Source organism: Myodes glareolus, chromosome 5 (assembly GCF_982192425.1).
Source record: "Myodes glareolus chromosome 5, mMyoGla1.1, whole genome shotgun sequence".
NCBI classification, from domain to species: domain Eukaryota; kingdom Metazoa; phylum Chordata; class Mammalia; order Rodentia; family Cricetidae; genus Myodes; species Myodes glareolus.
Genome location: NC_142030.1, coordinates 114398586 through 114424704, shown reverse-complemented (window position 1 = coordinate 114424704; position 26119 = coordinate 114398586). Strand labels below are relative to the sequence as shown.

The window sequence follows — 26119 nt, the reverse complement described above, 5'->3', positions numbered from 1 at the left end:
CACAATTCAATAATATTTTATTGTCAATAGCACAGAAAAAAAAGTCACCACTGAACCTTCAGAGGAAAAAAAACTTATTTACAATAAATGGCAATAAATTGGAAAAGGAGAGGCAGATAAGAAAAAACCACAGCAAATATTTCCTTCTGGGGGTGAGTTAAAACAGATTGGGTTGCAACATAACTAATTTATCAGAGTCATTTAATAAACTATTTGTGTAGATTACAAACTGTTATCCAATAGCCAGATTTGAAAAAACATATTCCAACATATGATGAGTACTTAAATCGTTTTTCTTGTGTTTTCTGAAGGTTTGAGATCCCGTCCTTTTCCCACTGCCACATTAGACAAAAAAGGAAAGTTCCTTAAACAGCCACAAACTCTCTGATCATCAAGAGAATCCCTGGAGATCTGAAGTTGTGAAGACCCCTGTGATCTGGCTCGAAGCCCTCCAGCAGCCATACCACCCAAATGACCAGGTGGGGCAGCTAGGAGAAACAAAAGTCAATTTTTGTAAAAGCTAAGCTTCCCCCAAGGGTCTTAGTCTTCAGCTAAAATCGGCCCAGAACTTTATCCACTACTCCAAAGATCTAGAATGATCTGCAAAGTGTTTCCATGAGCTGACAACTTATTCATTTTTCAGAACTAGTGATCATTTGTGAACTATCTTTATGTACCTGTTTTATGTGAATAACCTATGTTTTTAGCAGAAATATTAAAGTACTGATTTACAAGGTGATATTCCAGATCCTATTTGTGGAGTTCCATAATATATAGTATTTGCAACATGCCATCTTTCTAAAATCTCCCATTAAGATCCTGGAAAAACTATTTCTTGGGTTCTGGACCCACAGCATTGTGACAGGGTTAGAACATTCTTCCTCTCAGGGAAGAAAGGCAAAGTTCTGAGGAGAATGTCTTCCATGTCTCTTTGACAAATGAAGAACACATATTCTTTGCTAAGGTGATTCTCTTTCATTACAAGCATGTGCCATTTCCTTTGACAAAGGAAAATAAGGAGGAATTGGAAAAGAAGTGTCTGTTAGTGTGAAGGCTACATATAAACAAGTACCAGCTGCTTCTTGATTCATCAAAATTAACAATTTATTGTATAGAAAGTGATTGTCTGCATACAAAGTTTACAGAGATCTGCAACTCCAGACAAGTTACCTGAGACTTAGCAGGGCCCTGCCACTTAAGGAGAACAGAATTTGCCAAAGAAAATGATGTTTCGTGTTTTGTTGTGTCTAATGATATAGATAAATGGGTGGTCAGCATTGAATTCATCCTTGTGCTGTAAGATTCGGGATCCTGGCACCTCAATGGAGTCACCACCATCTTCGGTTATTTCTAGGCATACCCTGTGAATCACATTTGATAGGGCCACTCCTTTGGTCTCTGACATGCCAGAGAAATCAGATGTGTTTTCATCGAAGAGACTTTTCAGACCCAGACTTTCCAGACTAGCCTTGGGATCAATCATCTTTTCCACCTTAAACTTTGGGAGAGACAGTTTGACTTTGGCATTGGCCATGGTGCTGGGGTTGGTCCACTGCAACAATGTGTCTGGGTTGAGCTGCTTTTCGATCTGAAGGACAAAATAGGAAAGAATTTTATTTACTTCTGATTTGAAAGAAAGAGAAGGAAGGAAGGAAGGAAGGAAGGAAGGAAGGAAGGAAGGAAGGAAGGAAGGAAGGAAGGAAGGAAGGAAGATCTACCTTGATTAAAAACAGAAAGTGTTACTGTAAGACCAGTTTTGAACAATCTAAATCAACTTTGGTTTGGAGATGGCCCAGCAAGTTCCTCATATAGAATCCACCAGCCACCCAGACATTTTCTCCCCACCCTACAGGAAGGCTCTCTTTTGCTTAAATTATAGAACAGTTTTGTTTTTCTTTTTGTAGAAGCAAACACATAGATTATGATGTTACATATACCACAGTAAAATGAATATAAAATTAGAAGCTTTTGTATAAATCCGCTGAATGTTTATTATACTTTCTTTACAAAAGAGTTTGTATTATTCATGATGTAGGCATACCACCAAAGTTAATTAGAAACTATTCCTTTTCTCTTTACGATGGGAACTCAGACTAGCTCTGATCTGCTCCTTAGATTGCAGGTGATGAATACAACTATTTCAACTGGTTTAAAAGATAGATATGCAATGAAGCATAAAATAGTTAGTCATAAAATTCTTCATGTAACAAATGAAGTCAAATGTCTCCTTGCCCTTCCCACAAGTGCCACTGAGAATGACAGTTCCCTACTACTAATGTCACACCTGTGTTACTCTCCTGGTGCGGATAAAAGCCAAGGGCATGGCAAAGGCACAAGCTGGTGTGGGTGCATTTTTAATAGGGAAGGAATAATTTAGTCTTTTGTTAGTATACAGCAGCTACTTTTCATTAATATTCGCACTTTCACTTGGTACAAATTAATAGGACCAAAAAATCACTATAGTTAACTAGTTTTGCAACTAATGGGTTAATGGGCTTATTGATCTGTCCATTTACCACATGAAGTATAGGCTAAGAGCTCTTTTTCCTCTTGAGCTCAAACTCTTGGTCTTCGTGTCATTGACTGGTCATGTGGCCATCAACTACTCGCTTCTATGACTGCTTTCCTCATCAGTAAACAAGAACATGATAATGGCTTCTAATTTGTAGGAATGTTATACAAACTAAATGAGGAAATTATTGGAAGACTTTTGTAGCAACAAATGTTGGCTGTTTTCACTTTAAAGAAGAAAAGAGCCAAAGTGGACCTCAAAGCCCTTGAAGATGACTGGGCTAAGGTGTGTGAGGCAGGGCCGAGCCTGCTCCTCCCTCCTCTCACTTGTTCTCTTGTCTAAGTGCCCATCTGTGTCCTGACCTTTTCCAGACCTGTGGACTCATCCTCCACATCCTTGGGAAGCACAATGAGCATACTGAGATGCTTATTCTGGAAGGGAAGTTCTATGATCTTAGAATTGATGTCATCAATGTTGCCCAAACAGAACGTGGCCTCTAGATTCATCATTTGTACCGGTTTGGTGTCCGTCTGTTAGAAGAGAAAGTTTTAAAAGGGTTAATGTTCAATTTATTAAAAAATACATATATATATATATACATATAAATATATCTATACAAACACACATATACAAACATAGACAGAGATCTATATGATATAGAGACAGAAATGCAGACAGGAATGACAATAGAGATAGAAATATACTAACTTCTCTTATGCTTTTGGATCACTGTAGCTTAAGCACACACAGGGAAAGCCACACTGCTTGCATCCTGTGATGACTTTATGACTTCATTTGAAAGTTATTCATGTACTTTACTATACCATGCACTCCACATGATAAAAACTATATTATATTTACACACATAAAAAATGAAAATAGCTCAATTTGACTTTATATCAAAATACAAGGAATTAATATGAATATGGGAGAAGGCACCTGTAACCCAGCACTCTGTAGGCAAAGGCAGAAGAACCAGGAATTGAAGGCAAGCCTGGGCTACATAGCAAATTCAAAGACAGTTTGAGCTACATAGAAACACCTTGTCTCAGAACCACATGAACTAAAGACATGCCTACTGTGTGCAAAGCTCTGGGTTCAACACTCTAGTAATGTACGTGCATGTGCGCGCACATGCACACACACACACACACACAAAGATAGAGGGGAAAGGAGGGAGAAAAAATGTTTAAAATTACTTTCCAACTATTTTTTTAATATGTATATGAAATAAACAAATTCCTTAGTTAAATTTGGGTTCAACCCCAAGATAATTCATTAAATAAATGGAAGTATTACAAAATCTGGGGGGAAAAATCTAAACCCTAAACCACTTCTTGTCTCAAGCATTTAAGTACATAACTTGTAGATCTGTACATAATTTTTCAGAATAAACATCACATTAAGCTCTTAGTATAACTTCATCAGTGTGGTCTAGCCCTTAAAGGAGACACCAAGGTACATGAGAAACAGTTTAAGACCATCACTCAAACACTCAGTGATTCACAAATGTGGTTCAAAGGACTCAGGAGAGAAGTAATAGGACCCGTATTCAAAACAAGTGTGCTTCCCCATGCAGACAGAGTCAAGTCTAACTGCATGTTGGCAGATACTGAACTACCATGACATCATCCCTAGAGCTGCTCAGAGGCTAGGTTTCCAGGCTCTGGTGTCACAGCAAGAATGAAGGAAGAACACACATTCTCTCTCTCCCGTCAGAAACATGCTTTAGCAATTCCACCCCCTGCCTTTCCGTGAGTGACCCCAGCGAATCCACAAGAGACACCCTTTACCACATGCTTGAGATTCCACTCACACTCTAGGACCCATTGCTGACCCTTCCCAGGGAGGAGCGTCAACCATCCACCAAATGAGCCATGTCATCCTGACATGACTGGTAGTGAGGTGACCCCCACCCCTGTGAGAGCAGAGGCTGAAAAGTATATGCTGCTCCGGCTCTCAATGGCAGACAGCATCAAAAATGCCCAGAGCCATTCAAAAGCCTATGTGCAAACTTGCAATGTCTGAGGTGTCTAAAGAGTAACCGCTGTCACCAACACATGTCTGGTAGACAACCAGCCCTGTTCCTAGCAGTCAGTTAAGTCCACTGTAGTCAAAGAACTCAGGAGATCAAGTGTGAGGAAGATCTCCTGCCCCCCTCAACCAGCACCATGGGAGACTCTGAATCCAGCAGGAGCAGCAGCACCCAGCACCCAGCACCCGGGGAGACTCTGGATCCCTCAGGGGCACTAACAGTGCTTCTCCCTCCCTAATAACTATGTGATCATGGACTGTCGTATTTTATCTGACACTGATTTAGAGCTGAGGATGTGGGTCACTATGTCAAATGCTTACCTAGCATGCACAAAGCTCTAGTTTGAATCCCTAGCAATACACGCACCAAGTGTGGTGGTGAGTGGTTAGAATCCCGGCATTGGAGAGGTAGAGACAGGAGAGTCAGAAGGCCAGAGTCATTTGAGGATATGTTATAAGTTAGAGTCTAGTCTGGGTTACATAAGATGGTCTCAAAAAAAATTGGGGGGGCTGGACTTTGAAAATTGATTGATTATTCATCCAAAAGTTTGCAGAGTGCTTGATTGTAAGAAACTGTAAACACCGAGGTGAGAAAGGCACCATCCTTACCCTTATAAAGTTCAGTCACTAATTGAACAAATTTGTCTTAAGAAAAGAATATTTGATGTGAGAGGGTGTGGACATAAACTCCATGAGGGAAAGGGGGAATTACAGAAGCCAATCTAGCTAACCCAGGCCAAGATGGTATCGAAAAGGATTTTCTCCTTGATTCTAGCATTAAGAACCTGAGAATAGACAGGGCTCAGGGGAAAAGCTACTACTATTATTCTGCTGAAGGAACATGGCAATAAAATGACTCCTAATGACACCTGGCTATACACATAGTTAAGAGTATCATCATCAGAGAACTTTCTTCTTTCAGTTGATGGTAACTAACCAAAAAAAAATCCACAACTGGACAGTGTGCACAGAGTGAGGGACTTCAGAGCGCTCAATCCTAAAAGGGATGTATGTATATGACTCCTCCCTCAAGGCTCAGAGAAATATGTAGAAGAGGAGGCAGGAAGATTATAAAAGGCAGAGGTGGTAGATGTCATCAAAGAAACAGCATTTTTCAGACACAGCAGGACTGATACACACATGAAGGCTGGGACAGCATGCACAAGACCTGAGACAGTTCAAGCTAGATGGAATCCCTGCACTGAGAAGAGGAAGTGGACACCAAGTCGACCCTAACCAGAAAGCTGCTGGGAAAGGGGAACTCCATTTTCTTCAACGGAGTGTCCCTGGGTTTATCAACCACACTCCAGGGAATGCCAGCACAGACACTCCGTGGCTTTTGTGAGTGTGCTTTTTGTTTGCTATTCTTGTCTTGCTTTCTTTTTTATTTTGTTTATATCTTTTGGCTTTTGTTGTTTTCTTGTTTGTTTGTTTGTTCATTTGTTTGTTTGGAAAGGGGGTGAGAACATCATGCGCTTGTGTGGGGAGGGAGTTGGGGAGGTTCTGAGAAGACTGGGAGAGGAGAAAGAATATGATCAAAATGAACTTATGTTTAAGGATGATACCAGGCAATCCAGGACCTGGGAAACCTGAACACTAAGAAGTGCAGCATCGTACCACAAAGTGAGACACCTTGAGTGTTTCAGCTAAAGTGTTGACTGCTTCAGGCCTGTGTTTCCATTATTATTACATTTATTCAGAAGTGTGTGTCCAAACATATGCAAGCATTATGGTACATGCACACATGTGGAAGTCAGAACAACTGGCGAAAGTTGTCTCTCTATGTGGATTTGGGGGACCCAACACAAGCCATGAGGGTTGGAAGTAAGTCCCTTTACCTGCTGAGGCGTCTTGCTGGCCCAAATATTCACACAAGTCACGTTTCTCAAACAAAACCAAATTACACACAGACCCCTGAGGTTCCCCAGGCTCTTTCAAGATTTTTCTAGTCTTGATTCTTTGGTTTAATATATTTTAAAATGGTCCTTCGTTTACAGATATTAGTTCTTATGCAGCCACCTCAGTAGCCTAAATGATACTGCCCCGAAAAATGAGCTTCTAATTCTTTCTATAATGACTCCTAGGAATGGATGAGTAAAGCTATGATTTTTTTCTTCATAATCAGTCAGTGCCTCAAAACATATTATAAATGCTTTAGGCTGGGCTGGGGAGTGGTGGACTGGGGAGTGGAAGGTTGGGCTGGATGGGGAGGAATGGGGCTGGGGCTGGGCTGGGGAATGGGCTGGGATCTACCAAAAGGGGAAAGGAGGAAGGGGTAAGAGATGAATATTAAACCATGGTTTTTATCACCAGATAACTAATAAAATGAGATAAAAGTAAGATGACTGAATCAGGAACACAATCCCTAACTGGTCTAACTTTCCTGATAACCCAAAGGCCTCTAATGTGGATTCTTTGTTTTCTTCCTTTTCTCTTCCCTTCTTGATTTCAGGACGTCTTCACATCCACGCCAAGAGTCCCCGAGCCCTGCTCTGCTGCCAGGATTTGAAACCCATTTCCTTCTTCATGCTGCACATACCTTGTTGACTCTGAACGGACATTCCTTTGTTTCTGATTCAGGAAATTTTTTCATCCACTTTCCAACAAAGTAGGCGGCATTAACCATGAGGATTTTGGTCTGATCACTTACACTGTTCTCCGATAAAATGTTCTCAAAATGGCCTGCAAATTATTGTAGAAACCACACATCATGGTCATTCATCGAAGTAGCCTGCTACTGCATGCTTGTTCACTGACTGGGCATCCATCACTCATTAGCATCACACCCGGAAAAACTGGTAGCCAAGGCTGTCCCATTTGGGGCATCTTTTCTGTCCTCCTTCTCTTCCAGACCAGACATCTCAAAGAGCTCTAGGACTGGAAATAAGCCTTTTCTGACTCAGCTGAGATGTACTCCTGAGATGAGGAGACAGGCGCTTTCCACCTGGCCGTGTCCACACCTCCACATACATCACCTCACTGTTTTCCATTTACAGTTGAGGAACCTGAGGTTCAGAAGGGGTCAAGGGCTGCTCTGCTGTGCTCAGCTGAGGCTACATCTTCGCTCTACAACTCTACACGCCTTTCCCAGGCTCACTCCTTGGAGGCAGCTGATGGACTGGAGGTCAGCTGTAACACTCACAAGTGCAGTCGCATCATAATTACCTCAGGCCTTAAGTCATCCACAGCCCACAGAGCACAACCATGAAACCCCCTTAAGAAAAACACTCCTCTGCTTTGAATGGCACCTGGCACTTTTGCAAACCACTGTCACTTACCTAACCTCTAACTTTCAAGTCATGCCCAGTGTCCATCTTAATGAGCCACGCACAGGGTCAGTGTTCTGCCACCACTGCCTTCAGATGCTAACTAATGAATCTATAAGATAGAGCCTGAATTTTCTTTTATGCTCTAGGCCCTACAACCTGAGCTCAGTCCTGCCGATGCCACCTATGACGGCTACGTGATGACTTTGTTAAAGAAACCCAAAGAGCTAATAAAAATCCAGGTGCCAATAGTGGCAGAGTTTCAGCTGAAACCTTGCTTCTGTTTCCAAATTCAGAATTCTCCCTAAGCCCCACCCTCTCCAGTCAGAAACTGTAAACTTATTGAGATGCCAAGATAGAAAGCTCTTTGCGAGAAAACTTAGATGTTTATAAGCAAAGCTGCAACAGCGATTTTAAGCCGGAGCTTCTTTCTGCTTCTAACATTCAAAACTGTATTCAACCGGGTGCTGTTTATATCAGCTTTTCCTTCCCATGCAAGACCAAAGAAATTTTATTTCAGTAACATATATATGTGTGTGTGTGTGTGTGTGTGTGTGTGTGTGTGTGTGTGTATGAGATATATATATATATATATCCACATGCATATATGTTTATGACTACCATGTAGTGTATATACACATGATATACTTGGAGGTCTCACAGCTATCACGTGTGAATTTCATTAAGATATGCCACATTTGACTGTTCGGTAAATTGCAGCTCCATACCTAAATGTGTTGACGATCTATATGTGGTTCCTGGATTTGAATCTGGCTTCTAAATGACTCCAGAGTTCCTGCTTTTCCGTGTTGTTAGAGGTGCACATCGTTCATGAGGCAGTACTCAAATGGGATGCCATGCTGGGCTCTGACAGTTCTCAAAAGCAGTGTGTCTCCTCACCCCAGCAGCGTATCCCTCCGCAGCCGTCAGTGACTGCCAGTCCTTCAAATTAACTTTCTACCTCCCAACAGGCCTCCCTGGACAAACACATCTCTACGAAAGGAGAACTAGTCACTGACTGCAATCCAAACCATCTTAGTTCCGATTCTTCCTTGGCAAGGGAGACAACTCACAGGGACTTTTAATGGGGGAGGTGAAGTCGGCGCAGAGAGGGCGGGAGTGGACTTGAATGTGGGCAGCCTGAGAGCTTCTGAGATTGGGGACAAACTTCCACTCTGGTTGTTAGGTTTGCTTTGTTCTAGATTTGCATTTGTCTAAGTCTGTTTGGATTTTTTTTTCAGTTTTGATAAAGCTGTAAAAATTTTTAGTTGAAAGTAGATTCAAGGATCATCTTCCCATTTCACGACTTTAAAACCTGACTTTGTGACTTGCCAAAAGCCATAGTATAAAGAGAACAGCTGGGCTCCTACCAGGGCATGTGGCAGCTTGTCATAGAGCAAAGCAAAGCACGCAAAAAAAAAAAAGCATATAATTTGCCAAGTTATGAGCTGATACAAGAAATGCCCAGAAACTGGAGTTGTTGACATTCCTTGACGGGCAAAGAACTTAGCTTGTGCACTAAAATTACCCAAAGAAGCTTCCAGATGTTCAATACTTTTAGGCTTGAAGCAAGCATTCCTAAGCAGGGAGACCTCCTTACTCAGTTGTTGACAGAACATTAAAGGGTACTTGCCATCTGTGAGCTCCTTAACAGAGCTGTTAATTTGACCTTTCGTTTCTTCCAGTTTATCTTTGAAGTCGACAGTTTCCAATTCTTTTGCATACGGCCTTTTTGTAGAACTGATAAATTCCTGAAAAATATCCAATTCACAGAATCACAAAGCTCTTAGCATCTGTAGATGGAGCTAATGCTAAGAAATGAATTCCTTAAATATCTATTACTATGCATACATTTTCAAAAATTGGTCACACCATATGAAACCTCATGTAGAAATAAGTATTTTCTTTGTATTAGATGTTTTATTTCTTCAGTTATAAGATATAACAATTATTAAATTATCAATTGATTATCACATCTGTCAAAAACAAAAGAAATACTATATTAAATATGTATAGTTAAAGTATAAATCCCAATATTTCAAAAAAATTTATTTATATTTATTACATGCATAGTATAAATATGCAGTTGTCATTTTAAACTAAAATATGCCCCAGACACTTAAGATTTGAACTTTTAGTTCTCAGTTTCTGTGCTATTTTGAGACTTCCTATAAATTCTGAGAAATACAGCCTAATTGGAAAACAAAGGTCACTGGGGTCCTTGGAGATAATATTCTCACTGTCACTTCCTGTCACTCTCTACTCCCTGGTCCTTCATGATGTGAACAGCTGTCTTCCGATACTTGCTCCTACTGACATTTCTGCCCAAGCAGCCGTGGACTTGGGAAACTTAGAGCCAAAATAATTCTTTCTCCCATTAATTTGCCTCTAGAAAGTATTTTATCACTGCCACAAGAACAAATAATGAACACAACATATATGTATATATATATATATATATATATATGTCAAAAATAAGAATCAGAAATGAAAACAATGAGCAAAAAACCCTTATCTCCACTAAAATAAATGAATATTCTTTAGAGTCCACTCAAAATGTGGTCCAAAGATCAGAAGTCAAGTATCACCTAAGACCTTGTTAGAATGAACTCTCCGGCCCCTCGACTGACTTAGACTACGCTTTTTAGCAAGATCTCCATGAGTTGCCCGTTGAAATGTGAAGCATGAGACTGTAAAGAACATAGCACTGTGTCTAACTCTAATTCTTGTTTAAAATGCAAATCCTACCCACACTGATCTTGATACAAGAGACAAGAGGTCATGAACTTAGGCTTTCAACAAATACTTGAGAGGTTTAAATTTAGGAGCTGCTCCTCAGGGTACCAGCTGGTAAATTTGCAGGTACTTCATGGTAGGAGAATCGATGAAAAACAGAGGAAAGGGAAGAGAAGGGGGAATGGAGAGGAGAAGGGGAGGAAGGGGAGGGACGAGATGGAGGGGAGGAAAGGAAAGAGAAGGGAAGAAGGGAGAACAGCAAGGGGAAAGAAAAGGGGAGAAAATGTCAAGGAAAGGGAGGGGAGAGAAAGGGAAAAGAGAAAGGAAAAGAAAGGAAGGGAAGAATGGGGAGAAAGGAAGGGAAGAGAAGAGAAGAAAATGAAAGTTTGGTAAAAATAATTCTAAATATGGAATGGAAGTCCAAGCATGCTAACAGACTTGGATGCCATGTCACCCTGTCCTTGAATTCCTTCAGAATAACAACAGCCTTACCCAGCTAACTTAGCTCCAGTTAGCTAAAAGTCAACCGTGGAGTGACGGGAGCAGCCAGCACTCCTAAGAACATCAAAAGACTGCAAGTGAAGAGCCTCCACTGTCACCGCCAATGACAAGTCTTTAGACATCACTTGGGGAGTTTTAGCATGCTCCCATACTCAGATGAAATGCACATCTCAATATTCTTTCATTTCCCAGGTGACAGCTGGAACAAAAATAGCTGTGCATGTGTGTCTTCACGCCGTTAGGGTGAACTCACAACAATATCTAGGAACTTATTTCTCAACTGTCCTAACAGGAGGGGATCACAGTGTTCTTCATATGACTGCTTCAAGAAATGCCTTGACTTAAACGACTATGGCAGCTTTGTACAATGTCTTTCTGACTGGCCTAGGAATACAGCTCTGACTCACATCTGATGAAAACTAGTCATTTGTGTCGGTTATTTCCTACTGATTCTAAACACTATCTGGACAAATTTTAAAAAAGAGTTGGGAAGTTCAAGACAACCTCAGGCAGTGTGTGCCCCACTGTTTAAAGAGAGAGTTTATTGCAAGTCATTTTGAGCCCTCCTGAAGATCTGTTTACTAGTTGGTCCTTCCATTATCCCTTCTTTCCAAAGGGACTGAGGGTGAGGAAGGATTGATTAAAGTTCACAGGGAAAGGGATAAACTTCTCTGTATTCCAAGCCAGAAGTGACTGCTGTTTCATCCTGCAGCATCTGCAGTAGGGTCGCTTTCCTTTCCTAAGCCTCAAACCATAGCTGGAACAAGCTGTGGGCCTGCAGAGTGACATGCCCCTTCTGGGATGGAGCACAACCGAGCTGTGAGAAATGACTTACTGTAGAAGGGTTCAGAGACTTGTCTATGTAGAGTCGCTTGATTAGCTTCAAAGAGTAAAAGGAACTGAGCTTATTTACATCAGAAGTGACCGTTTGAAACCCAAAGGGTGCATCTTTGACGTTCTCAAAATGAAGGACCTGTTTTAAAAAAAAAAAAGCATTCCATTATCAAAAAATAAAATGAAGTAAAATAAAATAAAACATTGTTATGGGGGTCAAGGAGATAAAATGCTTGCACTGCAAGAATGAGGACCTGAACCAGATCCCAAGATCCCATGTTCTAAGAAAGAGGGGGGGAGAAGGAAGAGGGGAGAGGGGAGAGGGGAGAGGGGAGAGAGAGGGAGGGGAGAGAGAGAGAGAGGGAGAGGGAGGGAGGGAGGGAGGGAGGAGGGAGGGAGGGAGGAAGGAAGGAAGGAAGGAAGGAAGGAAGGAAGGAAGGAAGGAAAGAAGGAAGGAAAGAAGGAAGAAGAAAGGAATCCTGGCATCAGTAGCTCCTCAGTAAGGCATGAGGCATAAAGAGCACCTGAGAGCGTCTGCCTGCCTGCCTGTCTGTCTGTCTGTCTGTCTGTGTCGGGTTCAGGTCTTGCAGTGCAGGTAATCACAGTTGTTGGAAGCTGATGGGTGCTCTGACCCTGCCAGGCCCAGGAGTTTGCATGTCACAGCACTTCCCCACATCCTCCATGTCCTACGTTCTTGCTGCCTCCTCTCCCACATTTCACGAGCCTTAGTGTTATGAGGGGAAGAGAGGTCAAAAAGATGGCCCATTGTTGCTGATTGCTCAGTCTCTTGTTTCAGAACTTTGACCAGTTATGCATGTCAGTGTTGACTGCCACCGACTGCAAAAAGGGGCTTCTCCAAAACTGAGAAAATGCATAGCCACTGGCACATCTCCCGTGCCTCTGGGGATGATCTCTCACCTCTACACATATAGGCAGCACCAATTGGACTAAGCAGATTGTCAGGGGAAAAAGGCATGAAGCTTGGAAAAAGCCATGTTGAGGGGGGTTTGAAGGGAGTAGGTAAATGGGGATGAGCATTATCGTTCCATTGTGTGTGTGTGTGTGTGTGTGTGTGTGTGTGTGTATGTATATGAATATGTATATATATTGTGAAGCTCCCAAGAATTAAGAAAAATAATATTTAAAAAGACCAGAAGTGTTGGCAAAAACAGATATGTCACATGCACTGAAATACTTTTCTTTTGGTTGAGGAATGGACAGGCCCTGCAACCATTCTGGAAAAGGAGATGAAAAGTGAGAGTGGAGGCTGGGCTGGAGCATTTGGAGAGGAGGTCAAGCGGGAAAGCACAGCAGCTCTCCCTTGGGCTCCAGTAGCTGCCTCTGCCTCACTTGGTCTCTCATCCCAATCTGGGCAACGTTTATGGGTCATGATTTTATGGATACTTGTGATTTTAAATACTGATGAGCTTGTGAAAAGAAAGGGGTCTTTTAACCTTACATCAATCTACATAAAAAATAATAGAATGGAATTGGAATACGGAATTGTAATTACAGTAGTGTCTAAGAGATTGTGAAGTCTCAGAACAGCAATCAAGAAAATCATATCGTTGAAGAACTTTACCCAGCTAATCAAGCTTAGCCCCAAAGAAACTATGAAACATCTATATAATTATGTATTTATTTACATGGGAAAATTTGCTTTATTCCATGCCTCTCAAATGAGATAACCAAACCCCCAGTGTTCTAAAACATATGTGCATGCAATTTATTTTATCTGTCCCAGCTTGAAGATAGATCATTTAAAATGTTACTTCTGAAAGTGGAAATACACCAGAGTAGAATGTGATTGAGCTCATATCTCAATATTAAGTTCTAAATAAATTGTGTTGAGAGCAGTTCTTGTTCTCTGAATGTAGGGCAAGAGGCAGGGGACAGATTTTTCCCATTACCAAGAGTGTGTGCAATGGAGTATTAACAAGTCATGGACTGATCTTCAGATATGTCAGGTAAGGGATGCCATGTGACTTGCTGACAGTCACTGGGGAATAGAACATCTGTCAGACCCCCATATTCTGCATCCTAACCTGCTACCCATTCTAAATATAGATCATGTTACCCATAAGTGAATGTTCACATTTAGAAGAGACTAAGAGAGCCCTGGAGATGGTCCAGCTACATGTCTTTTATCTCAGGCCCTGACTATGAATTCTAGTAACTATCCCCATTCAAAATCAAAACAAGGTTTGGGTGGCTTACCTGTCCAATTTCATTTGCTGTGTCACCTTTGGCACCTACTTGAGCAAGTGACAGGGAAGTAGAGAGACATATTGGAGAGAAGAGAATATTTCCCATGGGCTCCTTTTCACATAGTTGTTTGAACAAGTCAACAGCAAAAGCAGAATTTGCCAGTCTTAGGGAGTCCATCGTGGGCCTGGAACCAAGCACAGGACTTAATTTCCAACGTAAGATGTGTTCTCAGCTACATCCTGCCAATAGCAGTAAGAAATCTACTTCAGCGAAGCAATGGTCTTGGGCAGGAGACAAGAAGAAACTTTTGGTAAATTTCAAAAGAAAGGCAGACATGAAGGAACCTCGAGGCAAATGTCTTGGGGCGCATGATGTCTTTTGTGTGTGCTGTTCTCCACAGCAGCTTCACTGTGGCCAGCATCAGGTGCCCATTCCTGGCGCCACCTCCTCAGCAAGCAGTCAGAGCAACAGATGGCATTAGTAAAACTCAGTCTGCTTTATAATCACTATTTCAATTAGGTTAAATTAGACAAAATATCTCTTTGTATATCAAAAAGTAATTGTAGCACTATTATGTTGTTCTATTTAATATTTAATAAGTGTATAACTTTGCTCTCAAAAATACACTGAATTCCTAACTTTTTTCTTTTTGGGTTTTCAAGGCAGTGCTTCTCTATGTAGCTTTGGAGACTGTTCTGGAACTCACTCAGTAGACCAGGATGGCCTCAAACTCACAGAGCTCTGCCTGACTCTGCCTCCCAATGCTGGAATTAAAGGCATGCACCACCACTGCCCAGCAAATTCCTAATTCTTAATACCTATGAATTTAGCTTTGTTTGGAAGGAGGGTCTCTGTAGTTTTAATTAGTTAAAGTGGGGTCATACTGGAGTTAGGTGGAGGCTAATCCAATGTGACAAGTGTCTTTCTAAGAATAGAAAAGAAAATATAGATACAGAGACACAGAAAGGAAAGATAACCTGTATACATACAGACAGAGCAAACCCCTACACAGCTTAGGCAGGACCCATAAATGTCTTAGAGTTAAGTACATGGACAGGATTACAATTTTCATCTCAGACCTAAACAGAAATTGCAAATGCAAAGTCAAGAGAATAAAACAAAAACTGGATTCCTGGTTCATAACAATGTTCAGAATTCTCTTTATAGGGCTGTACGTAGAATGACTCAAATAGATCATAATATTCCTGAGAATCTGAAAATCACAGTTAGTAGCAAAAGAAAGCCAAAGTTGAGCCCACTGGTAACCACCAGTCACATCCCCTGACCTTCCCACCTCCCCCACTGGTGACCACCAACCACCTCCTACCCCCTTCTCCTCTTGCTCACTCACAGGCGTTCACTTGCGGGCACGCGTGGGGACACACACACACACACACACACACACACACACTGCACTGGTGACCACCAGCCATTCTCCTTGACATCCACCTTCTGCTTATTCTGCTTATGCCTATGATAAGTATGGCAAGAGCACATTTGTAATTTGTGCCTATTACAAATCTATCACAAGGCACCCAAAACTTATGGTGGGCACATATGCTTTTTTTAAGCCACTAGTCCTATTTCTTCTCTCAGGTGGGACCATGACATCATCAACTCTGCATAAAGGCTGACCAGCATGAAGTGAATAGAAATCAGCAGAATCCCCTGCTTCTGTATGTCTGTGGAGGGCTTGGAGCCATCTGCCCATCACGAGGGAGCATATGAGAGACTCTTGATTCCAAGTTAAGGAAATATATGTGAGAGACTTGGAGAACAAAATGTCAGGCTTCCTTTAGTAGCATATTTAACCCTGACAATTCTGAGTTAACCACAACCACAACTCAACCCGAGTTGTGTGGGAAATGAGGAACTGTGTCCTCACCAAATAGAGAAACCTAAAGTCAGATCCCCGCAAACTTTTCAATACTTCCTCCAGGAAGCATGTCAGAGTGTAAGGAGACGTTCACTCTGCCCTTCCGTAGTTCCAGCATGCTGAGATCCATTCAGCCTAAATGACTCTGCATAGACTCAGTCAACATTTAATAAGTCTAATCACAATACTAATACCAGTGCTGTATTACAATGTGAGGCTTGGATCCAGGCTGTGGCTGGAAACTGTAAACGGCTGCACACGTGACAGATGGCACGGCTCCCGCCAGCACAGAGAACCTTCTTCTGCATGGTGGGCCTCAGCACTTGAAGTCCAAACCCACATGTCTGCCTTGTTCAGAAAATCCTCCTTGGGTGTAAAGAAAGGTAGCAGCCCTGGATGTATTAAGTCTCTACAGTACAGCCGTCCAATGCAGCCCAAGGGATCAAGTGTAAGGTCTGCATATGTATGAAGAGTGTTGTAGTGGTGTGGTTCATCTTCACTGTGAACTAATGTAATTTAGAGCCCCATGGAAGCAAATCTCTGCGCATGCCTGTGAGGTAGTTTCTAGATTAATTAAGGTAGAGGACTACTCTAACTATGGGTGGCACTATTCTAGGGGTCCAGGTTCCCAGACTGAATGGAAAACAGAAAGCAAGTTGAGCATAAGCGTCAGTCATGTTGTTTCCTGACTGTGGATTCACAGTGCGACTAGACCCTCACTCGCCCCACCCTGCTGTCCCCTCCCTGTCACGAGGGGCTGTGTCTTCTGCAACTGACAGACAAAGGAAGTACACCCCGCCTTGAGCTGTCTGCCTCACGTACGTTGTCGCAGCAACGAGACAACTGGCACGCAGCCCCCAATTAGGAAATCAACCAATTATCAAATGGAAAATCACATCAGTGTCTCTGGGATTTGTCCCGAGTGACCTAAAAAACGATGCAAAGCTGGTGTCCTCTGAGAGAGCTGGGGAGAAGACTTTGAGAACAGCCAACCGACGTCTCCCTATGTTGTAAGACTACAAATTTAAGCAAATCTCAGACATGTGGACAGTAATACCAGAAAAAAGTGTGAAGTTCCTACATAGGTCATTTTGCACACACAAATTCTATTTTAAAAGTTGTAAATTCCAAATCCAGATGAATAAGCCCCATACAATAAGTTTACGTGACTAAAAATTTGCACTCAAAATGCTAAAACCATTTCAATTGTTTCCACCTTTGTGTGGCCTTTGTACAGGATTGTCTTCTTCAATTTTCATGAAAATCCAAGAATCAGGTTTTTTTAAAATACTATTTAGGCTGGAGGGATGGCTCAGACATTAAAGGTTGGACTCACAACCCAAGTTTTAAAAAAAATATATTATTCTATTTGACTCTAACCCAGAAAAAAAAACTTCACCTTTTATACCCACATTGGAGTAACTTCCATCTTGACAGGAAGGAGTCGGATGATCCCACAAGCAGTAACACAAATACAGTTTTCAAGAATTTATAACCCTTTGGCCAGGGGTGAACCCCTAACTCGTGAAACAACACCAGCCTGGTCAGTCCTGAAACCATAAGCATCCAAGCAGCACTGAGGACTGTTCGGTAGGCTGTACTTATATGTTTATGTGTTTATAAAAAATACGGGACAATAATAATCAAAGAAGAAGAGGTTGTGAATTTGAGGGGAGGTAGAAGAGGATAACAGGGGTGGGACAGAGGAGGAGAGAAAAATGATGTGATTATATTTTATCTTAATTAGTTTTTTCAGTTGTTAGGAAAAATGAGAACTGAAAGTCAAGAGCCTTGTTTCTGTAGTTCCCTGCTGAGGTATTGTACAATCATAAACCTTTAACGCGGGATAAGATCTACCCTGGCCCCACCTCTTCATTTAGAAAATGAGTGAAGTGGAAGATGGAGAGATTCTCCCAGGCCTCCCACACAGGGAGTGAGAGTAACAAGGCCAAACCTAGAATCCATTCCTTCCAGATCCCATCCCAGCACCTCCCCACCACACCACCTCACCTTCTTTCTTAATGGGGTTTTTGCTCCATTTAATTTTTTCTGAAGTTTCTCAAGTTCAAAAAATACTGTATTCTTAATGATCCCCTTCAAAGATACCAAGATTTCCTCTGTGTGTAGGAGGGATGTTGCTTTTGTTTGGGTCTTGTGGTTGTTTCTTCAGTTGGTTGATTTGAATGACACAGAACTTTTCCCCTAAGATTTTCATACTTGAAGGAATTCTGGCTCTTTCTGCATCTGATGTTTCAAGCTATCTATGCTTTGATTACTTCATTATATAAGCTGTAAGCACCTAACTCAAGCCAGGCAGAAGTAGGCATTAAGAATCTCAAGGTGGGGACTGGAATGATGGCTCAGTAGTTAAGAGCACTGGCTGCTCTTTCAGAGGACCAGGGTGGCTCACAACCATCTGTGATTCCAGTTCCAGAGGATCTAATGGCCTCTGTGGGTACTGCATTTATGTGGTACACAGGCATACATGCAGGCAAAACACATAAAATAAAAATAAATAAATGAAAACAATTGAAAAAAAACAAAAGCATCCCAAGGTGCACACATCCTAGCTTCTGCCTTCACCAAGGCATCAGGTAGTGGCCCAAATGTGATGATAGCGTGTATCAGCTACCATGGGAACCCTAAGAAACACCTCACCCCTAGCGGAAATCTCAGAGACACTTCATGAGAAGCACTGACAACAAAGTGAGTCACCCTAAAAGGATAAGGTGGACTTAATCAGACAAAAGTGGAGAGCAGAGACAACTGAAGCAAATTAGAAGAATCACACTTAGCTGTAAGTGTGAGGATAAGATGAGGTTTAGAATGGAGTACAGAATTATGTAAAGTGGGGTCAGTAGATCCTTTTCTAAGGTCCATGACCTCACTAGTCCTGGAAGCTGGCTGGGTTTCCGGGACCAGGCATAGCTTCCCTCCTGTTGAGTGGGCCTTATGTCCACGTGAGTGTCACTGACTGCACCTTTTGCACACCTTGCCAAATTGACAATTGTGGTAATTGTCACAGTTCTTAGGTGTTACAGCTGGGTAGGGCTGTTTAACAGCTTCCCTCTCTTGGCAGCTTGCATAGCATTTTCTGGAGCCATGGAAGCTAGACCGCAGGAAAGAGACTTTCAGGTCAGATCCAGCTAGAGTCTTCTGAGTCTTGTGTCTTAAATGTGTAGTGCCTTCAGCAATACGGATCCATTCTCAACCCTCCTAGGCAACAAAGGACTAAACCAATTATCTATATTGTTCTGGAAGTTGCTTGGCCTACACTGGCCAACCTTTTGAAAGGGTTCTTGTGTCTGGTACTGGATTTTTTGTCCTTTTTGTTAGTTTATGGTTCTTATGGGAAGCATTGGCAGCCTAAGAAGTTTAACTTCCTTTAAAATAGATAGAAGATTCATAAACAGATAGACAGAATGTTGGTGGTAGATAGATGACAGATAGATATATAAATAGATGATATAGATATATAATAGATATATAGATAAATAGATAGATGATGGATAGATATACACATTACCTTATATGCACTGTATATAATTTTAATTAAATAAAAAATAATATAATTCTTTGAGGCCTATCAAATAACCTTGGTATTATTTGTCCTTTGTCTCTCTTTTCTATATTAATCTTTATCTCTCCTACCCACCTAGAGCCTCCTCCTCATTATTCTCCCTTATCAAAAAAAAAATCTTCTCTTACAGCAAATGGAGGGTATGGCACAGGAAACCACAACTGGATATAATGTAGAGATTGACAGATCTAACCCAGCACCAACAGACATCTACATCACATCTATGACTCAGGGAACATTTTGGAAGAAGGGATGGAAAAATTGTAAGTTTCAAAATACCAGGAAATCTATTGTGAAACAGTCTTTCCTAGAAATGGCTGCAGAAACAGGACCAGAACAATGGCAATATCAATGGATACATTAACATGGAAGTGTGGAAAGTTTGAGGGGCCCAACACCTAGACACAGAACTATAAGCAACTAAGGATGACTGGGAGAAGAAGAACTCATCCTTTTTGATGAGCCTCTTATTGACTGTCCAACGCCGAGTGCTCAGCTTGTAACCATACGAGCAAAACAACAAAAACAGATTCAGCAGGTTCTGTACACACACACACACACACACACACACACACACACACACACACAAACACACACAAAAGACAGCACAACACATGTAAAGGGCTATAACAAATACAATCAAAGAAAGAGAGGCTATCAACTTGTTGAGGAAATGGGGAGAATTAAGGAGGAATAACTAGGAGGGGCTGGAGGAAGGAAAGGGAAGAGGATAGGATGTAATTCATTCTATTTCTATTAAAAATAAAATAAAATGAATGAATGGAGCCATATGCACTAGGATGAGGGAGGAGAGCTCACTTCTCTGGACGAATAGTTTATGATGTCCTTATGCAAGAGCACAAAGCATCCAAGCCAGTGAGCCTCAAATGTGCTCATCTTGAAGCTGTATGGAAAGTAAAAGCTCCCTGTAGGAAGATGATTATGCATCTGACTTTACCTGAGACAGTCTTAGCATATGACTGTTGTCCTGCATGCCCACAGTTAAATGATATAGGTCAACCTATCTACAAACTGTCTGCCACGTTCATTTGACTCATAGACATGTGAATTCACACACATGTGTACACACACACACGCACACACAGAGAGAGGGGGGACTATGTGCATACTTTTCCTTCATTTCTTAATAACTAAATTTTTGCCAGGCCTGAGAGCTCATACTGTAATATCAATATCAAGAAAACTGAGGCAGAAGGATTGCCATGAGCCGTGAGTTCAAGGTGAACCTGTCCTATATAGTATATGCCATCTCAAGGGGCTACATAGGAGATCCTGTCTAAAGAAACAAAAAAGGCAATTTTCCACACCAGAGTATTCCGACTATCCTTTAGACTAATTTGCCTCATTGCACAGACAGGAGAGTTGGTGGAAAACCTCTCTTAGGTATTTATTTATCTATTCACCCATTGCTGAATCGAAGGTTGAACCTTATGCATACCAGGCAAGGGCTCTACCACTGAGCTATGACCCCAGTCCATTTCTTTAAATCTTTTATTTTAAAATAAGATTTTCCTATGTTACCTAGTCTGACCTTAAATTCCGTCTCACCCAAGTGGGTCTTCAATTTGGCCATTCTTCTGCCTCAGCCTCTCAAGAGGCTAGGATCACAGGCTTCTGCCCACCAAGCCCATCCCTCTTGGAGCTTTGATATGACTGGTCCTTGGGCAGTAATTTGACCCAAAGCATAAGAACAGAACACTGCCTCTATAGTTCACTTTCTGACTCTAGGAGGAGAAAACCAGAACCAGATTTTTAAAAAAAAATATGAGACTCTCTAGCTTCCTTATGTGAAACCATACTATGAGAATTAAATGAAGTGATTGGGTAAAGGTGTCTAGAAAGTGCCTTCATGTCAGGAAAGTAGAGTGCAGGCCTCAGTAATGAGGACAATCTGTCATTTCCAACCTCGGAGGAGCCTGACCTTAACTGCTGGTCCACTACATCGCTGCCAGACAGTGCCAGCGGCCACACCTGGATGACCCAAACTGCTGAGACTGCATGTTCCAGAGTCAAACCCAGGCGGCTGAAGTGGCATCCTGTGGGGCTTTGGGAGGCACGGGTGCAAATCTGCTGACTCACTCTCTGGAGTCCTGTTCTGAAAGCTTTCTTCTCTCCACCCATCCAGGTACTCAGCAGGGCCTGCATGGACCTTAAGGTGACTGATGCTTGTAACACAATTTTGTTAAAGATTCTCTTGAGATGGAAAAGAAGGAAAGTTTAGCCTGAATTTATGTGATAAAACATGCCTGACTGCCAGTCCGAAGCCTTCTGCTGTTTAAGCCGGCCCACCTTCAGCTGTGTGACTGTAGACATCACTTTACCACTGAACCTTTCTTCAACCTGAGCAGCTGAGCAAAAATTGGTCAAGGTCCCCCAGGTCTGAGATCCAATTTTGGCAAATGAAACAGCCTATTGCATTAAATCAAGTTTTCAGAATGAAATGTTGGAATGAAACCATAAAACTTTGTATTATTATTATCATTGTTACCCATGAGGAAGAGATAATAAGTCAGCACATCTCAAAAGTTCAGGAATTTGTGTGGAAATACACGATTTTTTTTTCAAGTTTGCTGAGTCTAATAGGACCAAGAGAGAATGATTCTGCCTAGAACACAGTTGTCAGACAAGGAACACTGATCTAACGTGTAAAATTACAGGAACAGTCTCCATTTCAACCCCACACGGCCCACTTGGAAGGTTGGCCCTGGTTCTCTTCCTCTCAACCTTCTCCAGGCCTTAAATACCACACCCTGCATCACAAATCTGTCCTACATTCCACGGTAGGTCTGGAAGTCTGGAAACAATCTCTGTCTCTCCAAAAATCACTGCTGCTCCCCACATCATCACCCAAAACCCTTGTTCTTTGCTTTCTTCATATTCTGTGCATAGGTGGCTACGTGGCGTGGTGATGGTTCTCCCAGAGCCACGCACAAACGCTTTGGGAGCTGGGACTGTGACCCATCACACTGAAGCCGGGCTACCCTTGATGAAATCTATCCACTTTCTTCACCGTTTGGAGTCAATCCCCTAACTATTTCATTACTTGTCCTGAAGAGGGAAGTCACCAGCCCTGTTGCCCCACTATGCTTACCTTGAGCAGCTGGTATTCTGGGAAACACTTTGCAAGGGAAACAGGCGGAGGTAGACTCTCAGTGTCAGTGAAAGCCCTGCTCTGGGGCCCGAGGAGCTGGCTCACCTGTGGCCACGCCCTCGCCTCCCACCCCGGCCCCGCCCACAGCGCGCTCTTACTCATAACTCTTGGCAGCCTGAACAAAATTGGAAGACGTGATTCAGGCCGAACTTGCTGTTGCAGTCTGCACAGCTTCAGATGGCCTGCGACAAGCTCGGGCAGGAAGAGTCTGTCGGTGGAGCCAGCCCTGAACTAAGTGAATGCATGTAAGAGAGAATAAAGGCAGGCCTACCTGCAGAGCCAGCAACAGAAGGTGAACGGGGAAAATAAGAATAGAATAGGTGGTGATAGAGAAAACTACTATGAACGCCTAACTTGACCTCCATCTTTTCCACGTCGAGTGCCATTGCTCGTTCTCAAGACATGCATAGCGTTACAGACAAAACATGCAATATCAAATTGATTATAGCAGAAATAGTTTGATAGAATTGCAAAGTGGATGTGTCCCGGCAGAGGACACAGCTTTGCTCTGAAACGTTTGGGGGAAGCCTGATTTCACAACTCCAGATCTCCTGCAGCTCCTTGACATGTGGGATTTGTTCTTTCCCTACCCTGCTTTCTGGGAAGCACCCAAAAGTGAGCCAGTTGTTTTTCCGGAGCTATCACCTATGCTCCTTGTTCTTAGGCTAGTTTGTTTCACCATAACCTTTTACTTCACCATCCTCCACACCGACTACTAGAATTTGAAAGATAAGGGCCAGCCTCCCTCATTCCTTAGCAGCACTCCTTGGCATCTCTAGGATTTGTCATAAGCAGTCAATGAAGGATTGTTGACTGACTGAAGTAAGGTACCTTAATAGCTTCTCCTCTCCCTTATCCTCAATCTTGTTATAATCGGAATCAAACTCATGAACGAAAATGAGTTCAACTCTGAAAGCACCATTCCAGGCCTCAGTGTACCGTGGAAAGCAAGATCATAAAGACAGGAAAATGGCCAGGGCACCTCAGAAAACACCTCAGTGTCTAGCTGTACTAGGGAAATGTGGATTCGAGGGCAAAGTCACAAGTTTGCAAACTGTCTCGACCACTTACTGTTGGAGAAATCCTAAACAAAATGTTTAATCTCGCTAGCCCCAGATTCTTCAGTTGTAAAGTGAAATATATATTCACATACATGTGGAAACTTTAGAAGTGCTTTGCTTGTTTCTCAGAATAAACACAGTGGTCCAGAAACTGGAAGGGAATATTAACAGCTAACCGACCACACCCTCTGTTCAGCACTGGACTGCGCCTCCTCATTACTGCCATCTGAAGATCTTAGGAGATCTGAAATCTGAAATCTTAGTGCTTGGTCGGCTGCCCTTTTCCATGTCTTAATTCCCTCTGCTACATTCCTGTTAGCTCTTTTCCCATCCTGGAAGGAGCTAATTCCATTGGAGGAGTCCAGCAGCTCCTGGGGAACCTGAGCACAGCACGGCTCTGATGGTTTGAAAGCTAAAGGTGCCCCATACTTAGGCATGTGCTGTGCTCCCTGTCCCTGAAGGGCTTACAAATAGCACAGTAGGAAGAGAAGACCTGAGTGAGTTAAAGCACCTGACATTAACACACAGTAAGACTGGCGTGTGACCACACACTCAAATGTAGCTCACAGATGAGCACAAATCTTTCTGCTTTACAGTTGATGCTGGAGAGGCATCAAAGCAGGGCTCTTGGACTTCATAGAGCCGGGAAGGTCTGGAAACCAAGAAGCAGAAGTGCATAATTAGACTGCAGAAGACAAATTAGACAGGCCTGGCAGCAAATGACTAAACAGAGCTCTTCCTGACAAGAGCACTCACTTGCTGAAGTGCTCTGGACAATGTCCCCAAGTGTACCCAGCCTTCTAGCTGAAGCTGATGTTCAGGGTAACATCCCAACAAACACAGTTACTGACTGAGGAAAAGGTGAATCCCTTCATGAGTAGAAACGAAAATCTGGGTTTTAGTTGACTGGAAAGAACTATTTCCATGGGATATCTTTCTTTGTTGTGACCATAAATTTAAATATTATTATATTCTCCATTAAAAGACATGAAACTGAGAAGTGGGGAAGGATGGAGCTCTACAAGTACCTCATATGTGTAAACTCACACATTTCCAAACTAGTCTCTAGAAAACAGAACAGATTACAGGAGAGGATGGCCTAGAGAGATTCCTGCTGTTGGCATGTCAGTTCCCATTCTGTCCCATCTCTTCCAACCAGGCCCTCTTGGTAGGAGCCTTTGGTTGATGAAATATGTCTTTCTTTTTGGTAGTGAGCCTAGCGTGGGTCTGCACCAGGTCCTCTGTATACGTACTGTGGTTCTTTAGCTTGGGGTTTTTGTGGGACTCCTAACAGTAGGGGTGCCTCTGACTCTTTTTCCTGCTCACAGGACCTTATTTCCTCTTCCTGGGTTGCCTTGTTCAGCCTTGATATGAGGGTATATGCCTAGTCTTATTGCGTCTTATTATGTGGAGTTTGGTTGATATCCTTAGGAGGCCTGCTCTTTTCCGAAAGGAGACAGAGAAGCAGTAGATCTGGGGGAGAGGGGAAGTTAAGAGGGACTGGGGGCAGTAGAATGAGGGGAAACTGAGGCCAGGATGTAATATATGAGAGAAGAATAAATAAAATAAAGTAAATAAAAACTAAACCTTTTTTGAGTGTGTCAGACCTGATCAAGTCTCTAGGGCCTCTAGACACCAAGAAGAAGACCTAGATATGGCTCGTAAGAATGCAGTAGCTTGGTTTTCAATGTCAAGTCTGACATCTATGATAATTATAGTGTGAAAATACACAGCCTAGAGAGAAATCCTGGAAAGGACAATGTTTTCAGTTAGAGGAATGGGAGTGTTAAAAAATATCCTATATTTTAATAGCAACATAAAACCATTTATATGAAAACAGAAGACAGAGAGAGAGGAAAAAACTAGAGGGGTGTGGGAAGGAGAGGGGAATGACAGTGAATATGGTCCCGGTGCACACACTCTTGGGAGGCCGTCTTCAGGAAGCCCAGCACTGCGTGACGGATGCACACTAGCTTTGGGCAAGGGTTGCAGTTCGGTTCTTAATATAGTGGTTAACACTTTGCCATGCGATCTCACAAAAACTCAACTCTTGAGCACTTTCAGTATTCTTAGCTCTTAATAAAATTTGAACCTGTAGGGAATAAAACAAACAAACAAACAAAAATCAAATCTGACAGTTTTTGATATACCGTACCATGCTACCTGTACTATATGATTGAGTCGGTATGCACTATCAATGGCTTCCCGCTGTTAAAATGTAACAGAGAGCTCAGAATGGTCTCTGGCACGGTGGGTGTGGGATTAATGGGTGGGAAATGGCCTCTTTGTGGAAGGGTATGCTGCATAGATACAAAGATTTCAGACAGTGATGAATCCTA

At 42.3% G+C, this 26119-nt stretch overlaps 1 protein-coding gene and 1 long non-coding RNA gene across 2 annotated transcripts; one reads left to right on the top strand and one right to left on the bottom strand.

Moving 5' to 3' along the window:
• Serpinb5 (serpin family B member 5) lies at nucleotides 1–22796 on the bottom strand. The gene is made up of 7 exons (XM_048443870.3): nucleotides 22660–22796; nucleotides 14101–14275; nucleotides 11885–12022; nucleotides 9446–9563; nucleotides 7086–7228; nucleotides 2875–3042; nucleotides 1–1588 (listed from the first exon to the last, which is right to left on the bottom strand). The coding sequence occupies exons 2-7, from the start codon at nucleotides 14266–14268 to the stop codon at nucleotides 1196–1198; spliced, it is 1128 nt and encodes a 375-aa protein (XP_048299827.2). The 5' UTR covers nucleotides 14269–14275; nucleotides 22660–22796; the 3' UTR covers nucleotides 1–1195.
• Nucleotides 5443–7213, top strand: LOC125406781 (uncharacterized). Its single transcript, XR_007234012.3, has 2 exons — nucleotides 5443–5887; nucleotides 6999–7213. It is a non-coding gene; the product is annotated as an uncharacterized LOC125406781 (long non-coding RNA).
• Nucleotides 22797–26119: the final 3323 nt, after the last annotated feature.

Coding starts and splice junctions, on each gene's coding strand:
- Serpinb5 (XM_048443870.3), bottom strand. CDS start 14,268: ATGGACTCCCTAAGACTGGCAAATTCTGCTTTTGCTGTTGACTTGTTC. Junction 7,229..9,445: donor TGTTAAGGAGCTCACAGATG/GCAAGTACCCTT, acceptor AATAATTTGCAG/GCCATTTTGAGAACATTTTA. Junction 3,043..7,085: donor GTCCGTTCAGAGTCAACAAG/GTATGTGCAGCA, acceptor CTCTTCTAACAG/ACGGACACCAAACCGGTACA.